This window comes from Armigeres subalbatus, chromosome 1 (assembly GCF_024139115.2).
Source record: "Armigeres subalbatus isolate Guangzhou_Male chromosome 1, GZ_Asu_2, whole genome shotgun sequence".
Lineage (NCBI taxonomy): Eukaryota > Metazoa > Arthropoda > Insecta > Diptera > Culicidae > Armigeres > Armigeres subalbatus.
Window position 1 is genome coordinate 303775502 of NC_085139.1, and position 22094 is coordinate 303797595.

At 38.8% G+C, this 22094-nt stretch overlaps 1 protein-coding gene across 11 annotated transcripts in view; it reads left to right on the top strand.

Moving 5' to 3' along the window:
* The first annotated feature begins 2278 nt into the window (after nucleotides 1-2278).
* Nucleotides 2279-22094, top strand: part of LOC134216986 (uncharacterized) — a 37943-nt gene continuing 18127 nt past the window's right edge. For 4 of the 11 annotated variants that reach the window (XM_062695782.1, XM_062695774.1, XM_062695768.1 and 1 more), the window contains exon 1: nucleotides 2721-3048. Coding sequence is in view for 5 of the 11 variants with exons in the window: in XM_062695745.1 (XP_062551729.1) it covers nucleotides 2705-2857 (153 nt within the window). In the remaining 6 variants the exon portion in view is untranslated. Of the gene's footprint in view, nucleotides 3049-22094 lie in introns of all 11 variants that reach the window. The other 7 variants (XM_062695758.1, XM_062695751.1, XM_062695761.1 and 4 more) reach the window with 4 other exon arrangements.

A 22094-nucleotide genomic window follows, 5' to 3' on the forward strand; every position in this document is an offset into this window, starting at 1 on the left:
CGTAAATTTTACTGTGTAGCAAGAAACCGTAATTGAAAGTTACCATGACAATCAATTAACTACTTTTTTCCTTGGACGTCTTAAACCATCGAAACTACCTTTAATTTTACAACTTAAGATCTACAGCTGCCAAAAGGCTTTTCTCGTTTTTAAAAGTTTCAAAACGCATTCAACCGTGTTTGTCATTGAAGGCAAGGAAACACCGTACGATATCTCTGGGATGTTTTGGGTCATCCAAACTATTTCTAAGTTCGGGTCATGAGGTCTATAGCTGCTAAAAAAGCTTTTTTGTTACTCAATGTTCCGATATGTTTTCGATTATATCCATTTTATGTCCTGGAAGCTCAACAGTTATCGTAAGATAGTTTTGGATTATTCTGGGCCATCCAAACTATCCTTGAGGCTTGTAGAACCCATAATATCCCGAATCTATCACACAATGTCCGTTGATCTACAAGGAGATGCTATATACTTTGAGTGACGACATAGAACTAGAGTCGTGTTTGTAAACCGAATGTTCTGACCCATAGATTTGGAATATTTGGATGACCCAGGATATACCAAATCTATCCTAAGATATCTGTTGATTTTCTAAGATGTAAAAGATTTGAATCATACCGAAATTTTGAGTAACTGGAAAGCTAATGAAATGTCGTAGTTGTAGATCGCAAATTCTAAACTCCCAAATATCCCAAAACAATTTATCATGTCGGTTGATGTTCCAGAAGATGTAAAGGATATGATTGGATGCGTATTCTAACCTTAAGTGACAAGAATGAGTTCAACCAAAATTTGGACTGTTACTCTGACTGTTACTCTGCAGAGAAACATTTGATGCAGAATTTATGGGAAGTGGTTTAAATATGAGATTTCCAAAAAATATATAACGTGCTTTATGAACGATTTATTATTTCTAGTCATGACAAAATATATGCATACTATCTTTACACCATAATCTTTTTTCACTAGCGTCGTTATATGTGCTGGTTCAAATAGAAATATGGTAAAAATTTGCTTGAAAATGATAAAAAATCACATTTAATTCAAATAGCTCAAATTTTAATTTGCGGACGTTTGCTGACGAGCTTTCATGTGCTATGCTTAGTTCGCTCTTCGCTGGATCTTGCCGTATAGATTACCTTTTCATTCAAAGAAAAACTCGAAAAATAGACAAAAATAGTAGTTCTTAAGTGGCCTTCACCTGGAACATAAAATTTATAATTTGATTATAGTGATAAGCAGAATAGAGGCATACAACTATAATTTACTCATTGTGTGCAAATAATAGCTTGATTATACCATTTTTGACATGCAAAAATCAAATTTGCTCGATTCTTCACAAATAAAGCACGAAAAGTTCAATTTAAAACCTAATTTTTAAGCCCCAATAGTCTTTTTTTACAATAATCTGGGACACTTATGAAATAGCCACAGTATGCAGAATGTTCTTTAGTATCCTTAAAAAATTTAACAATGTAAAAATGTTGAAAAAAATATTTTGGGTTTTGGCCACGAATTGGTTCTAGTTACTCTTCTGTGCGACGTGGCTGCTGAAGATACCGAGTGTAGCTAATTCAAGTTAAGCCCTCATGAGTCTTGCGAACAGTACTATTTGTACGGTAGGCGATCTATCTAAACATTACGGCGGATACTGAAAATTAATTTTGTGTGAAGTTAGCATCATGAACAGGCAAGTCAGAGCAAAACAAATATTTAGCATTACGTTATTTTATTACAGGAAGAACGTAGATGAGAAGTGACTTTTATTAGGTTTTTCAAATTGATTGATCAATGTGATCCTATTCGCTAAATCACATTTCTCAACTTCCTACGGCTAACATATTTTGCCAAGAATCAGTTTTATTAAAATGCTGCAATAACTACTCCGATAAAAGGGGTAGCTATCCTAAGCATAAAGTCGACCGTGAGAATCGCGTGTCAATGTAGAACCGAGTTCCTCCCATCTGCCGATATCCTCTTCAACTCCCCCTTCCTCATCACTCAGCAGAACCAAATTTGTGAGCAAAAAAAAAAAAAACAAAAGCTCACGCGGGAACAACTTTTCGCTCGCTTCTGTATAGGGTACGGACTGCAGCAAGGCTCATTTGCGAAAAAATCCAACCAGCCAGCCCCAGACCAATCCAATCGAATGCGACTTCTCCCCGGTTTGTTGGATCGAAATCCTGTTTGCCGTTGCAAAGTGTATCACTCGCGCCTGTCGTGATTTCCGTTTTGCAATTCGCCTGAGGCAAGATCGGTCGTGTTTTCCCAGGCCAGTTCGTACCCGTGCGGGACGGCAGTTTCCCTTGGACCGTTGAAGCCGTCGCAGGTGTACGGGTTTCGCGGCGCGAACTCCCGAGTGGAGAAGTGTTGGTGCTAGAGTGAACAATTTTCTAGGGAAAAATTTTAAAACTGTGAAGGATTCCCACCACGGACGGGAACCAACCAATCGGGAAGGGAAAGTGTTTCGCCGAGTGTGAAACGAGGGTGATAGATCTAGGTTAAAAAGTGATAGCCCTGCTGGTTGAAAATCGATGCAGTGATAAAGTGTTTCAGTAGAGTGGGAATGGATCCATTCCTGTTGCAGATTGGTCAATCGGAGCTAATTACCGCCAGTTCGGAACTGTGGAATCAGGACTGGCACCGGTTTCGGCAGGACTTTTCACCGAGTTACGGCTATTCGCAGTGGGCCCGATACTGGTAGATGGGGTTTTCGCACGACCCTTCGGACCATCCGCTGCTGTGGTGCCAGCAGCTGAAGCGAGCCCAGGAAAAACGGATTGCGGATGCCAGTTTGCGCGACTGGCAACACCGGAAGCAGATCGAACGACAAGCACGTGCCAAAGAGCAAGCACACGTAAGCATTCCCAAGTCGATCGGATCCGGTGGCATACAGAACACTCACAGCAAAATTTAGCATTTCCAATATAAGACATTGCATTCAGCATCAACGGGCGCACACGTTTGAGTCCTTGGGCAGCGTGTCATACTGAGGCTGCTAGAGAAAGAAGGACCTCATCATAAGTCTCATACCCTCATCCCGACAAAGTAAGATCATCTCATTTTTCATTAATACTATAAATAAGTAGATTTACGTTGCAAAATTATAAAAACGTTTTAGGCCCGCAGTCCACTGTTTGTCATATTGACAAATATTTGTCAAGTTCATGCGGACATCTATCAGACTGATTACAAATCGACATGGATTTCAGGCTGACTCGATAATTGTCATCATGACAAACTGTGTACTGAGGGCTTTAGTCTCGTTGTGGATCATTTGTATTTATTGCATCTTCCAAAAAGCACGGTGTAGATGCATTTAAGCAAATATCTAGAAAGTTAAAAAGCGTATTCCATCAACTCACAAAGTAAACTCATTCTTAGACCTACACAAAAGATCATTACAATATTATGAATTTCTTAGCAATATTCACAAATGCGACCACTTCTTGCCTTGCTGAGCTACCGAAGATGAATTTTCGGAGGAGCTCCGACGGAAATCGTAAATGAATTTCACAAAGCAGTTGCCTATTACATTAGCATAGGAGTTTTCGAAAAAAATCCCAGAGGGTATTTCCCAGACGACCCACAGTGGGAATAAAAGGGCCTGTAACGGTACTTTTTTAGATGCCGCTATTTTAGAGCTCCGGAAAAGACCCATTCTTATGTAAAAAAAATCCGAGGAATCGATTGGTAATATTTTCACTGCAGCAGACAAACCTTTGGAAAGGTCATTTTGCCCGATATTCCCCTAAATACACCATAAAAGCAAATTAATCAACGGAAATCTAATTTGCCGCTCCCGGAGAGGACTCAAATATTACTCAAGTGTTGATAGAATATTGGTGAAATGGATTGCATTGGGTTTTGTAAGTGACATATACCAAAATTCACCTATTTTGCCAGATTTTCTCCTGAACTCAGATCCGCAAAGGAATTACTCCGGATGTTCCACAAAAAAAAATCTCCGGAAGTTTCTCAAAGGAGTCCACAAACTGCTGTAGAGCCGTCGATCGGGTAGCTATGCGACGGGATGGCCGAACAATGATGCGGGTCGATTGGTGCGCCTCGAAAGTCTCCGGGGTCCTTATTACGAGTTACCTTTGCACCAACTCACTCTGACACTTCTTAGAATTTTCCGAGAAGGAAACAACTCTTCCCTTTGATTCCACAACGCTGACTAGTGTAGTTTATTTTTACGCTGTCCCTCCGGCCTCTTGCTAGGGCACTCATCTTCCCACAGAAAACACTCGTTTAATATATCCGCGTTTCCCTCTTTTATCTATATCATCGCTCACTGGGCGATTGAAACTCATTCTGCGGCTTGCGTTCAGCCACCCTCCATAAGATTTGATATCACCGTTTGCAAATCTTTCCTACGCATAATGTAACTCCAAATCTTTGCGCTCGAAAAAACAAAAAACTTACAAATGTAACATCAGTAAGAAGTTAGAAATCAGGAGTGAGAAGTGCGACGTTTAATTTCTCATTCCTTATTTCTCACTTTTTACTTTAAAAAGTGAGTAGTGCGAAGTGAGACGTCTTTCAACTTACTTCTCACTTTTCACAGAGACGTCTTACTTCTCACTCCGCATATCTCTCTGTGAAAAATAAGTTGTGCGAAGTGAGTAGTGAGACATCTCATTACATTACATTGCTCTCATCTTTTACAGTGAGAAATTAGAAATGAGGAGTGAGAATCGGGATGTCTCACTATTCACTCTTTATTTCTTACTTCTCACTGTAAAAAAGTGAGTGAAGTGAGTAGTAGGACGTCTCACTACCCACTTCGCACTATTCACTTTTCACAGTAAGAAGTGGGTAATAAGTAGTGAGAAGTGAGACGTCTCACTTTTCACTTCCCATTTCTCACTTTTAAATGACCTATTCGGCCAAATGACCTGTTTGGCCCGGTGACCTGTTTCGTTCGGTGAACTCTTGGACCCAATGACCAATTCGGCCAAATGTCCTATTCGGGCAAATGTCTTATTCGACCAAATGACCTATTCGGCCAAATGACCTATTCGGCCAAATGTCCTATTCGGGTAAATTTCATATTCGGGCAAATGTCCTATTCGGCCAAAAGTCCTATTCGGCCTAATGACCAGTTCAGCCAAATGCTCTATTCAGCCAAAATATCCTATTCGACCAAATGTCCCATTCGGCTCAATGTCCTATTCGGCCAAAAGTCCTATTCGGCCAAAAGTCCTATTCGGCCAAAAGTCCTATTCGGCCTAATAACCAGTTCAGCCAAATGCTCTATTCGGCCAAAATGTCCTATTCGACCAAATGTCCTATCCGGCCAAATGACCTATTCGGGCAAATTTCCTTTTCGGGCAAATGTCCTTTTCGGGCAAATGTCTTATTCGACCAAATGACCTATTCGGCCAAATGACCTATTCGGCCAAATGTCCTATTCGGGTAAATTTCATATTCGGGCAAATGTCCTATTCGGCCAAAAGTCCTATTCGGCCTAATGACCAGTTCAGCCAAATGCTCTATTCAGCCAAAATATCCTATTCGACCAAATGTCCCATTCGGCTCAATGTCCTATTCGGCCAAATGTCCTATTCGGCCAAAAGTCCTATTCGGCCAAAAGTCCTATTCGGCCAAAAGTCCTATTCGGCCTAATAACCAGTTCAGCCAAATGCTCTATTCGGCCAAAATGTCCTATTCGAACAAATGTCCTATCCGGCCAAATGACCTATTCGGTCAAATATCCTATTCGGCCAAATGTCCCATTCGCCGAAATTGCATTCGGGAAAATGTCCTATGCGACCAAATTTCCTATTCGGGCAAATGTCCTATCCGATCAAATGTCCTACTCGGCCAAATGTCCTATTCGGCCTAATGACCAGTTCAGCCAAATGCTCTATTCGGCCAAAATGTCCTATTCGACCAAATGTCCTATTCGGCCAAATGTCCTATTCGGCCAAAAAGTCCTATTCGGGCAAATGTCCTATTCAGCCTAATGACCTGTTCAGCCAAATGCTCTATTCGACCAAATGTCCTATTCGGCCAAATGTCCTATCCAGCAAAATGTCCTATTCGGCCAAATGTCCCATTCGCCGAAATTGCATTCGGGAAAATGTCCTATGCGACCAAATTTCCTATTCGGGCAAATGTCCTATCCGACCAAATGTCCTACTCGGCCAAATGTCCTATTCGGCCTAATGACCAGTTCAGCCAAATGCTCTATTCGGCCAAAATGTCCTATTCGGCCAAATGTCCTATTCGGCCAAAAAGTCCTATTCGGGCAAATGTCCTATTCAGCCTAATGACCTGTTCAGCCAAACGCTCTATTCGACCAAATGTCCTATTCGGCCAAATGTCCTATCCAGCCAAATGTCCTATTCGGCCAAATGTCCTATTCGGCCAAATCTCCTATTCGGCCTTATGTCCTATTCGGCCAAACGTCCCATTCGGCCAAATGTTCTATTCCGCAAAATTTCCTATTCGGCCAATTGTCCTATTCGGCCAAATATCCTATTCGGCCAAATGTCCTATTCGGCTAAATGTCCTATTCGGCCAAACGTCACATTCGGCCAAACATCCCATTCGGCCAAATGTCCTATTCGGCCAATTGTCCTATTCGGCCAAATGACCAGTTCACCCAAGTGCTCTATTCGGCCAAAATGTCCTATCCGGCCAAATGTCCTATTCGGCCAAATATCCTATTCGGCCAAATGTCCTATTCGGCCAAATATCCTATCCAGGCAAATGTCCTATTCCATCAAATGTCCTATCCGGCCAAATGTCCTATTCGGCCAAATATCCTATTCGGTCAAACGTCCCATTCCGCCAAATTTCCTATTCGGCCAAATGTCTATTCGAGAAAATGTCCTATTCGATCAAACATTCCATTCGGCCAAATGTCCTATCCGGCCAAATGTCCTATTCGGGCAAATGTCCTATTAGGCCAAATGTCCTATTCGGCCAAATATCCTATTCGGGCAAATGTCCTATTCGATCAAATGTCCTATCCGGCCAAATGTACTATCCGGCCAAATGTCCTATTCGGCCAAATATCCTATTCGGGCAAATGTCCTATTCGATCAAATGTCCTATCCGGCCAAACGTCCCATTCAGCCAAATTTCCTATTCGGCAAAATGTCCTATTCGGTCAAATGTCCTATTGGGCCAAATGTCCTATTCGGCCAGATGTCCCATTCGGCCAAATGTCCTATTCGGCCAAATGTCCCATTCGGCCAAACATCCTATTCGGCCAAATGACCAGTTCACCCAAGTGCTCTATTCGGCCAAAATGTCCTATTGACGAATTTCGCGTCAACTCTTCTATGGGGCTGGCAGTACCATCTCAGAATCGAATGAAACTTGGTGGGCATAAAGATATGGTATTTCTAAGCCATTCTGCATACTTAGTTTTTCAAAAATTGTCAAGAGTAACATTTGATGAGGGCCTAATTTTTTATCATTGATTTTTTTAAAAATCGATATTACTCTAAAATTACAAGAGTTACAAAACAGTGTTGTATGACGGACTGTCGTGAAATTCCCAGAAGTTTTTTGGAAAAATATCCAAAAAAATTGTAAGCCGATTTCTACACTGAAAAAAAAATAGTTTAAGAAATTAAAATCGATATTACAAAAAAAACTTAATCTTATAAATCGATGAATTTTTTTTTGCAGATAGGTATTTCAATTGTCTAACTTTTCTGGGAATAATGTTCCTGTGACATATTTAACCTTCTGTCTGTGCTCAAAAAAACTTACGTTATCTGTGCTCTGGGGTCAAATTGACCCCAAATTAAAATTGCTATAACTTTTTTAATGCTTGGCCAATTTTGGATTTTTGGTGCTGTTTCGAAAGATAATTTAATCATCTTTCAGGTCGTTACCAAAGATTGACTATAGGTGGGCGGGTACTTCGCGGGGAGGGGTTTTAGTGAACAAGGGTATAAAACCAGTGATTTTTCATGATTATTTTACTTATATCCGAAAATCCTACCCATTTTGAACTGCACCTTTTTTAAAAAGGTTATGCAGGAAGGCATGTGCTCTGACATCAGGCGTTGATAAGTTTAGAACTCGGCCGCCAGGTGGTGGTATATTTGAATTCATTATTTTGGAATACTTAAGATATTCCGATATATAGAATTCTCCTCAGTGTAAATATTCTTATCGCACAAATTCAAAATTTGGAAGACGTACTCATTATATTGAGCACCGCTTTGTAGTGCTAGACATCCTGAACAATGTTGCCGAATACAACTTGAGTGTAGGTATGAGGGATCTCAAGCTAAAGCAATATTTCATATATGCAAGAATATTGCAAGTCCGCTAGCGCCACCTATTTGTAAATTTCCTAATTATTCATTCCGTCACATGACAGTCCATTCCCACCAGACGAACTTTATTAAAGACGTCATCTTTACAAATTTCAAATTTGTGCGATAAGAATATTTCCAATGAGGAAAATTCCATATATCGGAATTACTTGAGTAGTCTAAACTAATGAATTCAAATATACCGCCACCTAGCGACCAAGCTCTAAACTAATCAATGCCTCATATCAAAGCACACACCTTCCTTCATAACCTTTTTGAAAAGGTGCAGTTCAAAATGGGTAGGATTTTCAGATATAAGTAAAATAAGCATGAAAAATCACTATTTTTGTACCCTTTTTACGAAAACCCCTCCCCGCGATGTACCCGCCCACCTATAGTCAATCTTTGGTAACGACCTGAAAGATGATTAAATTATCTTTCGAAACAGCCCCAAAAATCAAAAATTGGCCAAACATTATAAAAGTTATAGCAATTTCAATTTGGGGTCAATTTGACCCCAGAGCACAGACAACGTAAGTTTTTTGAAAAAAGTACACTGTAGCGCATATTTTCAAGATTTTTGAAGTGAATTTGCACCTAGGAGACAGATCTCGGCGAGTTTTACCAAACTACCAAAAATTAGGAGAATCGGTTGAAAATTAAAAAAATGGCAGCCACTCAAAGTGGCCTGGGGTCATATTGACCCCAGAGCACAGACAAAAGGTTAAGTAAAAATAGTTTTTCTAACAAAAGCTTTTTCCATGTCCATATTGAGAGAAAATTTATTAGCGTGTTTTATGCCTACAGCGCCAAATATAGGTTTAGCAGCCTATCATCAACCAACGACACATTTTGGAGCTATAAAAAATAAGTTTAGGAAGCAATTTTGCATAGTCTAACATTAATGTCGACCAACATTTGAAAAGGGTTTGTATTGACTTTTTGATCGAAGTAACTTAAAAACAATTGGGTTAACAAAAAAAAAAACAAATAATTGCATTGATAAAAAGAGTACTTTAGGTCAAAGTGAAATACTTTTACTGTTGGATTTCTCTGAAAATTATTCATTCATTATCCAAAATGCTGCTCATCATTGGAATGATTTCCAGGCAACAGTACATCCTTTTGAAGTTTACTTAAAAAAAACAGTAAATAAGAAAACGTAAACGAATGCTTTATTATAATATTAGAAGCAATGACCCATGACACAAAAGCTGTTCACTTATTTATTTCAAAATTAATCGACTTTTTGAAACAGTCGATCGATTTTACAAAAATTACTTTTGTGTCTGGTGAAGCTGCAGCACATTATAAAAATAAAAAGAACTTTGCAAGTCTGTGCAGTTTCAGTTTAAAACATGACTTAGAAGCAGAATGGCACTTTTTGCAACATTGCACGGAAAAGGCCCTTGCGATGCTATTAGTTGCACTCTCAAACGAATGGCAAAACGAGCAAGTCTTGCCAAAGATTATGGAAATACAGTCCCATCCCGATTTTGGCAACACCCGTTTTTGTCTACCCCCGATTTTGGCAACACCCGTTTTTGGCAACATTTTTTTCCCGATTTTGGCAACAACCTTGAAAATATTTTTTTACTACTTTTTAGAGCTAAAACCTTTTTATTAATATGTAATAGGATAAACAAAACCAAAAGTGAATGTTAATAAGGTTTATATGCGTATTATGGGCTCTGTACGAATAGTGGGCACTTTCACTGAAATAATGAACCACCACTCGTATTACCGCTCATTGCAAACAATTTCTATTGAAACTTATCTGCGCTTTTTTTATTCACGTTTTCCATGTCCCTATTCACACTACCCTAATCTAACCAGCCCACCGTAGAATGTCGTATTTTTGGGCATCCTCACTGATTTTGTCGTTGACAAGCTGACTCACACCTGGTACGATTCTATCACAAACGCCCGAATGACACTCGCCCGAATTCCATTCGCCCGAATGACAAACGCCCGAATGTAACAGTCGCCCGAATTCCATTCGCCCGAAAAGACCAAACGCCCGAAAAGACCATTCGCCCGAATAGACCACTCGTCCGAATGGACCATTCGCCCGAATAGGTCATATATTTATATATACTTCCAGATTCTATAACAACATGTTATTTTTCCTAATCATATTAAAAGAAAAAATATGCCAATCACCTGGAATATATGAACGTTTGTCTAGTTTTTCATTCTTTTCTGCTATTTTCATTCTATATGTCTTCTTAGACTACAGTGGTCGTAGAGTATCAGTGGTCGCATTTCTTTCTTCTAGTTGGAACTGTTTTGGAACGCTATAAAACGGAGGACTTCCTCGTTTCAAAAGCGTACTCCACTTATTGTGCCACCCTAAAATGTTAGTGGAAGTTCGAGGAATAATGTTTAGGGGTTTTTCATAGACCGATCATAGTGAAGGGGAGAAAAGTGGGTCTCTAGTGGTCTTTTTGTGCGTTGATTTGCGACCGTTCACATAATTCCGCTACGTTAGGCTTAAGTACGTTAGGCATAATGAACGTTATGCATTACGAACGTTAGGGATAATGTACGTTAGGCATAATGGTCGTTTGGCATAATTCTGCCTTCTTTATGTCATGGGCTGTTTGGGTCATTTATGTATAACGTTCATTATACCGGGTATACCCCATTCGCATAATACTTGCTTACATAACAAAAATTACGTTTCTTTGGGCAATATTTCGAACCTCCTTTAATGCCTTTGTTATATCTTAACCTGACAAAAGTGCAAAGATAACAAACTTTGTATAGGCAAGTTAAAGTCTGTAATTCTTCCTGTATGCCGATTGTAATCCCAATCGCAGATGTTTTCTAAAAACAAAACTTTGGTTGAGGAGAAAGAAACATCCTAAAAACTTGAATTTGGGAAGACACGTTCCTCAGCATTAATCTCATCCATCTTAACGTCCAATAGTATATACTCTGGATCTAACGTATATTGATAAATTGCGTTCCATCAATGAACAAAAGGCTGTATCATACGTTTCCGTGTTTTAGCATTAATGCCAAGGGAAAGAATCGACGGTGATGACCTTCGCCCACAGTTCCGTGAATTGTGAACACTTGAGCAAATTGTTGTGGAGCAGTTGAGAATGTTCCGTCAATTATCCAAATCTTGGCTTGTGCTTACAACACTGAATGATGTGTTGAAGGAAACATGGATAGTCGATCGCAAGAAAGGTTCTGCGTCCAATGTTGTCATATAGTATCTTTCGTTTTTGGTTATCTTTGAAACGAATTTTGCTTGAACCTTAATACCTAGGGAAGAAATCACGTCTTCAATACATTTAGAAAGAACAATGCATGAAGAAAAGAAGGGTGAATTCCTATTTGCGCCTCTTATTTTTGACGTTTGGTTTAAATAAATACCCTTGCAACGTTATTTTTCGCTACAGCTCTAATTATTCCGTCAGGTTTGGATTCATTTCAGGATGTTTGTGGTCCGGTATAAGTGACCCAGCCAACCACAGATCGTATATGAAAAGACAAATTTCATCGCATATGATGCTATTTAGTATCAAAATCGTATATAAGCACTAATAAAGGTGGCCAAAATATTATAACTATCGTATCTAATACCTGAATTTGGAATATTTACAATTCATTTCGAAAAAGTCATAAATCAAAATAAACAATATCGGTTTGATCGGATTGAATCGGAAATATCGTTTATACGGACGCGCATTGTTATACAAATCGTATACTGATGAGCATTTCACGTATATAGCTACTTACTCCTGTACGCCTACCGAAGCCCACTGAATCTTATGGACAAATTAATTAATTTTTACTTACTTCATTCCTTTCGATATGCTTTAACGCCGATCTATCCATAAAGTGCTATTGCGCTGCTGATTACCGTTCCGTTTCAATGCCAAAAATGCGTGTAAGAACTTGAAATACAACTAAATAAAACTATTTCGGAGGTAAACGCGGTGAAATAAAACTTTGCTGTTGTTGACGTTTCAACATCGTAAATATGTGCTCGGAATCATTTGGAATGCTGCGTAATCGTTGTTATGCATGAACATTATCGGAATAATTGTATACAGTTTTCATATGCGATTTAAGTCACGTTCATATATGTAACAACGACGTACTTAAATCTTAACTTTCATCTACATTGTGATTGTCAAAATAGTTCTGCTTTTCAAGAGTTGCTTAGTAGCACCGATGATAGGGCATCGGCCTTTAGATCCAGAGGTCTAATGTTCGAGACGGGGCTTGTTATATTTTTTTTATGTTTACTGTTCACCAGATCGTAATAATGCTTATGAAAACTCAAGCAAGTCATTATTCAGTACGTATATGGCCTCCACTTTAGTAGGTATATGGCGGTTTTGTGCATTATATACATGATTCATTGTAGGCATATGGTAGCCTATATCATTTGCAATACGTATCAAAATGTTGACTGGGGACAGCATACATAAAACATATTTTAATATCTGAATCTCTTAACAATGCTGAGCGATTGAAACTGACTTTTTTCCTATGTGAATGGATTGCAAGACAGGGATGGGTAGATTTTATTTATAATTAATGTTAAATGGAGCTTTACACATCGGGAAAGTTTTCCGCCGGATTTTGGTCCTTGTGCCCTGGGGAAAAAATCTGCGGACCAAATTCCCGAGGTGTGAAGCTACCTTAAAGGACTTCAAAAATGCATACGTATATAAAGAAATCAAGTCGTTACTTGAATTTTATGAAAAAGAAAGTACGTTACATCGTTATTTTTCTTATTATTTCACACATAAACGAAGCGAATATTTAGATACATGTGAGAGACGAGTACAACAAAAAATGGAATAAGTAGGAAATCAAAAATAACACAAAAAATCTTTTCATCAAGTAATGTGAAGAATTTATTCGGGCATATAGTCTATTCGGGCGAATGATCCATTCGGGCGAACGGTCTTTTCGGGCGAATGGTCTTTTCGGGCGTTTGGTCTTTTCGGGCGTTTGGTCTATTCGGGCGAATGGAATTCGGGCGTTTGTCATTCGGGCGAATGGAATTCGGGCGAGTGTCATTCGGGCGTTTGTGATAGAACCCCTGGTACATAGGACAACACCTATTAAGCGAATCCCGCTATTTACATCACAAGGCAACCGATACTGCATGAGTGATCCAGAAGCAAGCAAGCCCCAGTAGGTTTAATTACTAGTGATTAGCACATTCGATTTTCTAAATGCGCTATATAGCTACTAGTCGTTTTGCTCATTATGTGCCTCTTTTTTGGTATCATGAGCATGAGCATGAGCAATATGACCGCACAATTCGTAGTTGCTACTCCGTGATTGACTGAACCTGTGAAATTGTACAGAGAACACAATGGATGAGGCTTGGGATTTGCTACCCATTCTCAATGTACAAATTTCGGGAGCTCAAATATTTAAAGCCAATAACGGCGCCGGCCACGTCCTTACGGTCATATAGGAATTAGGCCGAATATAGGATTGTTAGGCCGACTCTCGTTGCTACTAGAGCCCGAGCATACCTCTGCATCTCCACGATTGTCTTGGGATAGGATATCGTTTTAGTTACAAAGAATAATTTGTCTGGATTCACTTTGGTAAGCGATGCGATCTATTAGATAGGAAATAACATTAACACAAGTTAAAAGTTAAAACATGCTCGCCCGGTGGCATATGAAAACAGAGGAGATTCGAATTTTGGACGACTGTACAGAAGCGCAGCACTCTGTACTCACTTGTTCGATGGCTACAGCAAACTATTGAAGATCGCGCTTTTTTCGACCGCGCACGACATGCGCATGAGCCACCGAACACAAGATAGATATTTTATTTCTTTCCCGACGAAAACACGCATTGCACTTACTTGTTCGATGGCTACTCTTATTACCGGCCGCGCAATGCAGAACACAATATTTCGGCAGATCGCGCGATCGTTCTGCTGTCCGAAACAAGAGAAAACACGCACTGAGGTGTGCCTCTTCTTTTGTATCAGCCGAGAAACTGTCATTTTATAATTTTATCCGTCTTTCTGCTACGTTCCCGTATAGATAATAAGCAGCTTTTTTTTTAATTATTTATTGAACGGCTACTCAGTCTTGCAATTATTACAACGGGTTTTTTATTTACCCGTAAATAAAAAACTCGTAATAATTGCAAGACGGAGTAGCCGTTCAATAAATAAAATTAAAACGTACAGTCGATCCATACTCAGTATAATAAGCAACAATATTATTTCAAAGAGTCTTATTGTTTAAATTTGACGCAAATTTGTCTAGCGATTAATATCAGAACACTGTTGGCTTTTCCAGTTTCCTGATGTGTCAATTGCATAACGAGCCTTTTGATTAAAGCATGTTTGCCAACAGTTCAACAGTAATAGAAAGAGTTTGGCAACATGTAACCGTAAGGCTCTCGAGTAAGCTTTGAAAAAAATCGATCATGAGAAAAAATCGGGTTGATCTAAGCCAACTTGATGCTCTGCCGCGGGACAAGTTATGAGCTTCTTAAATCTTTGAAATTGGACGTTCGATGATTTACCGTTTAATGATCTTCAACGCTCACCAATGGAAGCTTATTGAGTGAAGCAAATCACTTGGTAACACAACAATGAGCGTCGGTACAGTGTGTTGATAGTAGAAGCCATTCAAGCATTCTAAAAATGGAGACCTCTATGAGTCTGGAACTCTAGCACACTGAATGGGAGGCGTTGATACTTTCTCTCGACTATCTTATCATCTTTGAAAGAAAAGTGTTTCTTGGAGTCCAAAGAACGTACGCTTTCCTGCCACGTCTGCAAATTTGTATGCTGGTATCGTTATCGGAGGTCAAGTGAGCCCAAGTACACGAATTCTTCAACCACCTTGATTTTGTCGCCATGATGGCCGTTGTCTTTTCTTGAGCCTACTTCGTCTTCAAAGTGTTAATGACTTGTCCGATCTGCTTTGCTTCCCTCTTCAGTCTGATGTAGGATTCTTCCATCTTTTCAAAGTTATAATAATGAAAGTAGTGCATGGAGAACTGGAGTGCGATGACCTGCAGCGAGAACCATTTTGTTTGTTAACTGCTGTCGAGTATCAGAGGTGGCATGCCGCAAATGATCTTCCAGCTTCCACTTGGCCGCACTGTCACTCGTAGTGCGAGGTGCACATTGTGCTCATGGACCAATCATTTTCAGAAAAATATATTAAGCGCTTTTAGTGGAATGTATTCAACCGCCTAAGACGAATTAAGTACTCTCCATTTAATTCCACCAATTTCTTTGCAGATACGTATTTCGACCACAACTGTGTGCTCGTCTTCAGTGTCTCGTACTTGACTCGACGTAATTTTCTAAATCAATGGAACGTTTTATGCCTGGCGTTCATTTTTCCATAATGTCAGCGAAAATGTTCACAGAACTTTACTCTTAATCAAACCGACCACAAGAAAGTTTGCCTCCAATTAAATCCATTATATAACTCGAAATTTATAGCACATTTAGTCATATTGTATCCGTTCGAATGCTATTTGATTTATATATTGAATTTTGATAAAAAAGAAGCATTTTTGGTGGACTAAAATTTTTATGAGATGTCAGGTTGAAGTCAGCACTTCAATGGACTACAATAGAAACGTTTTTATATCACCACCAATTTTTGTAAGGACGTGGCCGACGCTATTGTTAATTTAAAATATTATTTATTATTAAATTTGTATTATGAAATTGGTTAATTAGTTACATTTTCGATTGATTATCATTCTTGAGTTTGTTTCAATTTTGTTTGAATTACAATCTCCGAGTTTTGAATAATATCGTATAAATGTCAATTATGATGCATGTGCATCATTTAAATTAACTCAACATACTTTGTAGTACATATTCTAAGTATTTAGCTTCAATCATGCAAACAAAAAGAATGAAATTTTGTATGAAATTTTTTTCCCGTTTTTGGCAACATCCCCATTTTGGCAACATTAAAATCCGGTCGTGTTGCCAAAATCGGGCAGGGACTGTACTATTAAGACTCTGTGGGAGTTGTATGGGCAGTCACACAAACAGACAAAAATATCACTAAATTACATTTCTGTTATATATCGAATGAGCAATACTCAACAATGGCAGAAGAGTTTGATTTACTTTTCAAAAAAGCAAAAACTATAACTGGCATACAAAAGTTTCATTCTTTTATACAAATCGCTCATAATAAAATCCTGGCTAAAAAATATTCCAACGCTGATGAAGATCCAAAAGTTTTCAAATTGTTCGAGTAAATTAACAAATTAATGAGCATTCAAATAGAAATATGAATTAAATGTAGTAAAAAATAAAATTGAAGATTTAAAAAAAAAAATAAGAAAGTATTATTAATATAAAAAAAATGCGATAAAGCTATACCAATTTTAATCTTTACATTCATTGATTTATTTTCTCGGTGAACGAAACTCTCTTTTATGTTTCAGATTTAACAGTTTAGACAAATTTATAATAGTCCATCAAACATCAAAATTTTGTAGATCTGGTCATTTGTGTGTAACATTGATATAGAAATCTAGGAAAATATACGCCCTTTTGGTCCACGTTATGTTAGATTATGCTAAGTTGCTTCCTGAACAAATTTGTATACGTCCAAAATGTGTCGTTGGTTAATGATAGGCTGCTGAACCTATATATGCCGCTGTAGGCATAAAACACGCTAATAAATGTTCTCTCAATATGGACATTAAAAAAGTTTTTGTTAGAAAAACTTTTTTTCCTTAAATATGTCACAGGAACATTATTCTCAGAAAAGTTAGATAATTAAAATACCTATCTGCAATTTCATCGATTTCTATAGTGAGGTTTTTTTGTAATATCGATTTTAATTTCTAAAACTATTTTTTTTTCAGTGTAGAAATCGGTTTTTAATTTTTTGGATATTTTTCCAAAAAACTTCTGGGAATTTCACGACAGTCCGCCATTCAACACTTTTTTTATAAGTCTTATAATTTTAGAGTCACATTGATTTTTAAAAAATCAATGAAAAAATTGGGCCTTCATCAAATGTTACTCGTGATAATTTTTGAAAAACTTACTTAAGCAGAGTGGCTTAGAAATACCATATCTTTATGCCCACCAAGTTTCATTCGATTCTGAGATGTTGCTGCCAAGCGCTGGTCGGCCAAATGCCCTATTCGGCGAACTGTCGTATTCATCCTATGGCTCGTATCCCGGAATCTCCGTGACTATGATTTTGATTGAATTTTGTTCTAAGTGAGACGTCTGTTTCTCTGTGGCTAAATATTGAAGTGATGTCGAAACTAATTAAATGATTAATAATGATTTTTGGAAACCCGAAGACCGAAGTAATCGCAGTCAAGACCAGAAGCACGGGATGATGATGCTCTGTGACTTTGGCACAGTGGCTAAGCGGGAGAAAAAGACACTTGAAGTCATCCTTTCTTGTCAAAAAATAGAAAGCTGTTGAAAGCTTAAACGCGTAAATAGCCGAGCAAAGTTTGATATGATAATGAAATTGAACTCATGATTTGTTTTCAAATTCTTATTTTCGTCAGTGATTACATGTTTTGATTTAATTTTACTTTAGATTTCTAAATTGTATGATATGACATCAAGTATGACATCAAACTTTTTATTTATTTTGTTATCGAAACCAACATTAAAATCAGTTTTTAATTTGCTTTCATCGTCAGCAGACATTGTTTTCGATTTGATGTCGCTATAAGATTTTTCTGCTGTAGATTATAATATTTTAACCGTTAAAACGATCAAAATCATATCAGCCTGGGTTATCATAATCGGCGATTTCACAAGAACAAAACAAGTTATCAATTTGCTCTCATACTTTGCTCGGGTTTCTGCTACAATTTATTGACATGTGGACAGACATCCTGAAGGGCATAAGAGTAGAGAATAATCTTTTTACAAATGTATCCTGAATTTCAATTATATTCACTTTTGCTACGAAATGTTAATGATTTTGCACCCCTTATTCGAACCAATGTGATAATTTCGAATAGCTTCATTCATGCGCGGTCATGGTTGCATGTTCGACGCCCATTTATCCTTGCGACGACCCTTCTACAATGATAGCTTGTGGTATCACTTGGCACCCTCTATCGCACACATGTTATGTGTTTACAAACAAGTTTACAACATTGAATAATCATTTCCACATCCGGTGTTCTGCCATGACTCAAGATGAGTCCCATAACATTAAAATCGTTTCACTGAAACGCCCGCATTAGGTGGACGAGTTCGATGTTTATTGTTTCTGATTTATGAACAATCGTTTGGGATTCGTGTCAAGGAGGCGCACGGTATCGAATCGGTTGCTATTTCTGGCGAGGAAAACTTTTTATCAGTAGCACTGCTCCAATATCGATCACGCCGGGCCAGCCGCGGCCGCTGTATCCCAAACCGTCGACGGAGCTTGTCTTTGTTGCTATCGAATGGGTTGCCATTGTTGATTGGATCGACCTTGAAAGTCACAACGCCGATAGATTCCTTTGGCAAACCACGTGGCGTTAGTCGTTATAACTACATGTGGGTTGTTTAGAGGTTGGACATGAAGCCACCAGGATGATGCCTATCCCAACAATTTCGGAATTAGGTTAGCAGTAAACAAGCCTCCAATCAAATGCGGTGACATCCTTTCATAATGTCGTAAACTGCGAGGTCTTGCTGGAAGAAGACAGTTTTGCATGTCAAAGTAAACGAAACAACTTCGGTAAACTAATGCACGAACCAGAATCGCTTTTGCTGCTTAGCTTCTACCCACCTGGGTTTTAGTTTGAGCCGCGGATTGTGACATGGATAACTGGCCTCGCATGCGGATGTTTGTGGAGGGTATTCCTTAGGACGAAGCGGAACTGCTATGCATTAAAAATAATAAATGTTTTATCATGTCAAACAAACATTTGCTTGCGCTTCGGAGGGGCGACGGTGAGAGACGAAAATTACTAATCCAAACAATCTAATGCCAAGCATTCGCGAGGATGAAGATTACCCTCATAACCATTTTAGCGCAGTTAGTCTAACTTGTCAGATTTGAGCTACGGGACAACTAAATGGTATGTTGCTCAATGCTTTGGTCGAACTGTGAAGCAACGTCTGTTTCTTAAGGCTTTCAAGGGTAACGTTGTCAATAATCGCAGCTAACATTGCGTATCGATGGCTGCGTTTATTTTTGTGACAATTTTATTCTTGTTCCCGACCGAAGGTTGGAGAAAATTTCAAATTGAAATATGAACCTGTATGCCGATATTTGCAATGCTCCAGAAGAAGGAAAAACCTATAGGTGATCAGCGGTTTCGTTAACGGTTAACGGCGGTCTTAGTGCCCGAACACAATGTGAACGCCAATCCGGCAGAACGGAACTGCGGCAGAGCGGAATTGTTCTAAAACTGCCGTTGCCGCTTTGCCGCAGACCAACCCACAATGTGAATGGTTGAAAGGCGATACTGGCAGTTCAAAATAGCCTCAAACAGTTTATTTTTGTAACATTATTTTCATTATTTTCACTCATATTAGTATAATAAAAGGAGGGCATCATTACTTGCTGTTTCTCAGGTAATATATACATTAATGAGCATATTTGTTTACAAAAATATATTTGTTTACAAATTATCTCTAAAAGTACCTCAGGCATTTTCATTCGTTAATCTTGATTTGGACGTTTGACGTTTACCGCTTTGCAGTTTCGCAAGTTTCCAAATTTCTGAGATTTAGTAGGTACAATGTCACTTTTGCCGCAGCGCCGTCATTGTGGTCTGCACTACAGTGACTATAATAACAGTGTCGTCAAGTGTCAGAATTGGAACAGAATCTGTCAGTTTCATACAAATGCGCGTTCCAAACGAGCAGGAGACCTGTCAAACGTGGCACATGACGTTACTCTTCTTATAGGACTCTAGTCTGCACCATATAGTTCCATGTGTTGGAAATTTGCCGTTACCGTTCTGCCGCATCCACATTGCCGTTCACATTGTGTTCGGGCACTTACACTCGCAGGCTCGACTGCGAAGGTAAACGTCAAGATAGCCGCCGTGTTGAAAGATAGGCAGAATTTCCCCGCGCAAAACAAAACCACGTGCTTTTCGCGAAATGACAGCAGTGTTCGATTGTATTAGTGAGAGGCAACCGGAGTCACTGAGTGAATCGAGAGTGTTTATTATGGCAAGTGCATACGGTGGGTGAGATTTTCATTGACTCTGTTGTGTTTAGTGACCGTTGCGATTACCTGAGAAGCAACCAGCAGGAAGCCGCAGTATTCTATTTTATCTCGAGATGCATAATATAAGGGGCCCAATACACGCTCTGACAAGTTGTACAACAAGTAGCTGCTTCTTGCGACGCCAGTGAAGCAGGCTATTGTTACAGCAGCAAGCGCAGATAAGTTCAAATATTGTTTTTTTGTCTTTATTAGCGAGACTTTCACGAATATTGTTTTATTATGTTACGAAACTCATATGAATATGTACATTATGTGGAAGATATTGATTTGGAAAATGTATTGGAGGTAACCACTTTCCCTTCGATGGGACTCGAACCCATGACCCTACATTACGCTAGACGTGCTCTTGCGTGCTCTTGCCTACGCAATGCGGTCGGGTCTGAGCTTGACGACCGACTGGCAAATAGCTTATGGAACGTACACACGGTCAAGCAGTTTGACCAACATTGACTCCACCTCTCGTTTATTCAAACATCTATCAAGTTTTACCAACACCGGCACGAACAATCAATTCATTCGACCAACAGTATCACACACGAACGACCGAAGCGTCAACTTGAGCACCAACCATCAAAAAATATATGGGGGTTTGTGCAATTTCATTACAAATGCTCAAACATGTTCGGCGAACCTTGACTCTACCCCCGACAACTCAAACCAAAATCAAAACGTTTCCCGACTAGAAGGTCATATCAAAATTATATCATCCTATGTTATTATGTTATACTAAATTTTTATAACAAACTTTGTTAGAAACATGGTGCAGGATGTTGTTAAAATATCTAAATTGCTATCAAAAACTGCACTACTGGAAACAAAAAACTATCAAATTTTGTTACAATTTTATCATAAAAATAACATATTTTGTTAGAAATTTATAACAGAATCAGATACAAAATATATTGTTTCTGTGCAGTTGGAATTTTTACAGATCGTGATAGGTCTCTAGATTGTGATCAACAATCACATTTTTTTTTGTTTTTGACTAAACAAGAATATTTTTCGAGAACATGAAATTAACAACATTACAAATATGGCAACCTTCTCAAATTACATCAGCGTTGTGATATCTATGGCTGGGAGACTGCTACATCTATTTTAATTGCCTACTGTTGGGCAATTCGGTGTTAAGCATTTTTCAAATCATATTATGATATAATCCTGTTACAACATTTGAAACATAATGGCTACTGAGAACAAAATTGTATCAAAATAAGTTATAAATATCACAATATGTTAAAATTGTGTTCAATTTTTGTTATGCTCTTCTAGTCGGGTTTACTTTTTCCAACCGAGCCGCCAACTGTCAAATGGTTGTTCGAACAACTTCACACACGTTCAAACAAAGCAGCAACCGAAGCGTTTTCTTGGGGGCGGAGTCAATGTTCGTCGAACTGCTTGAGTACGTTGCTTTAGAGCAAGATTACCGGTGGTGAGTTTAAGCCGTTTGGCAGCGCAGTATCATTGGTTGACACTTTACCGGTCGCTACTAAACGCACTGCTATAACAGTAGCGCGACTGACAGGTGACCAAATTTGGTAGCGCGATAAGAGCGCTGCTATTTGATGAACTGCCAACTGTCAAACGTCACCGGTACGGA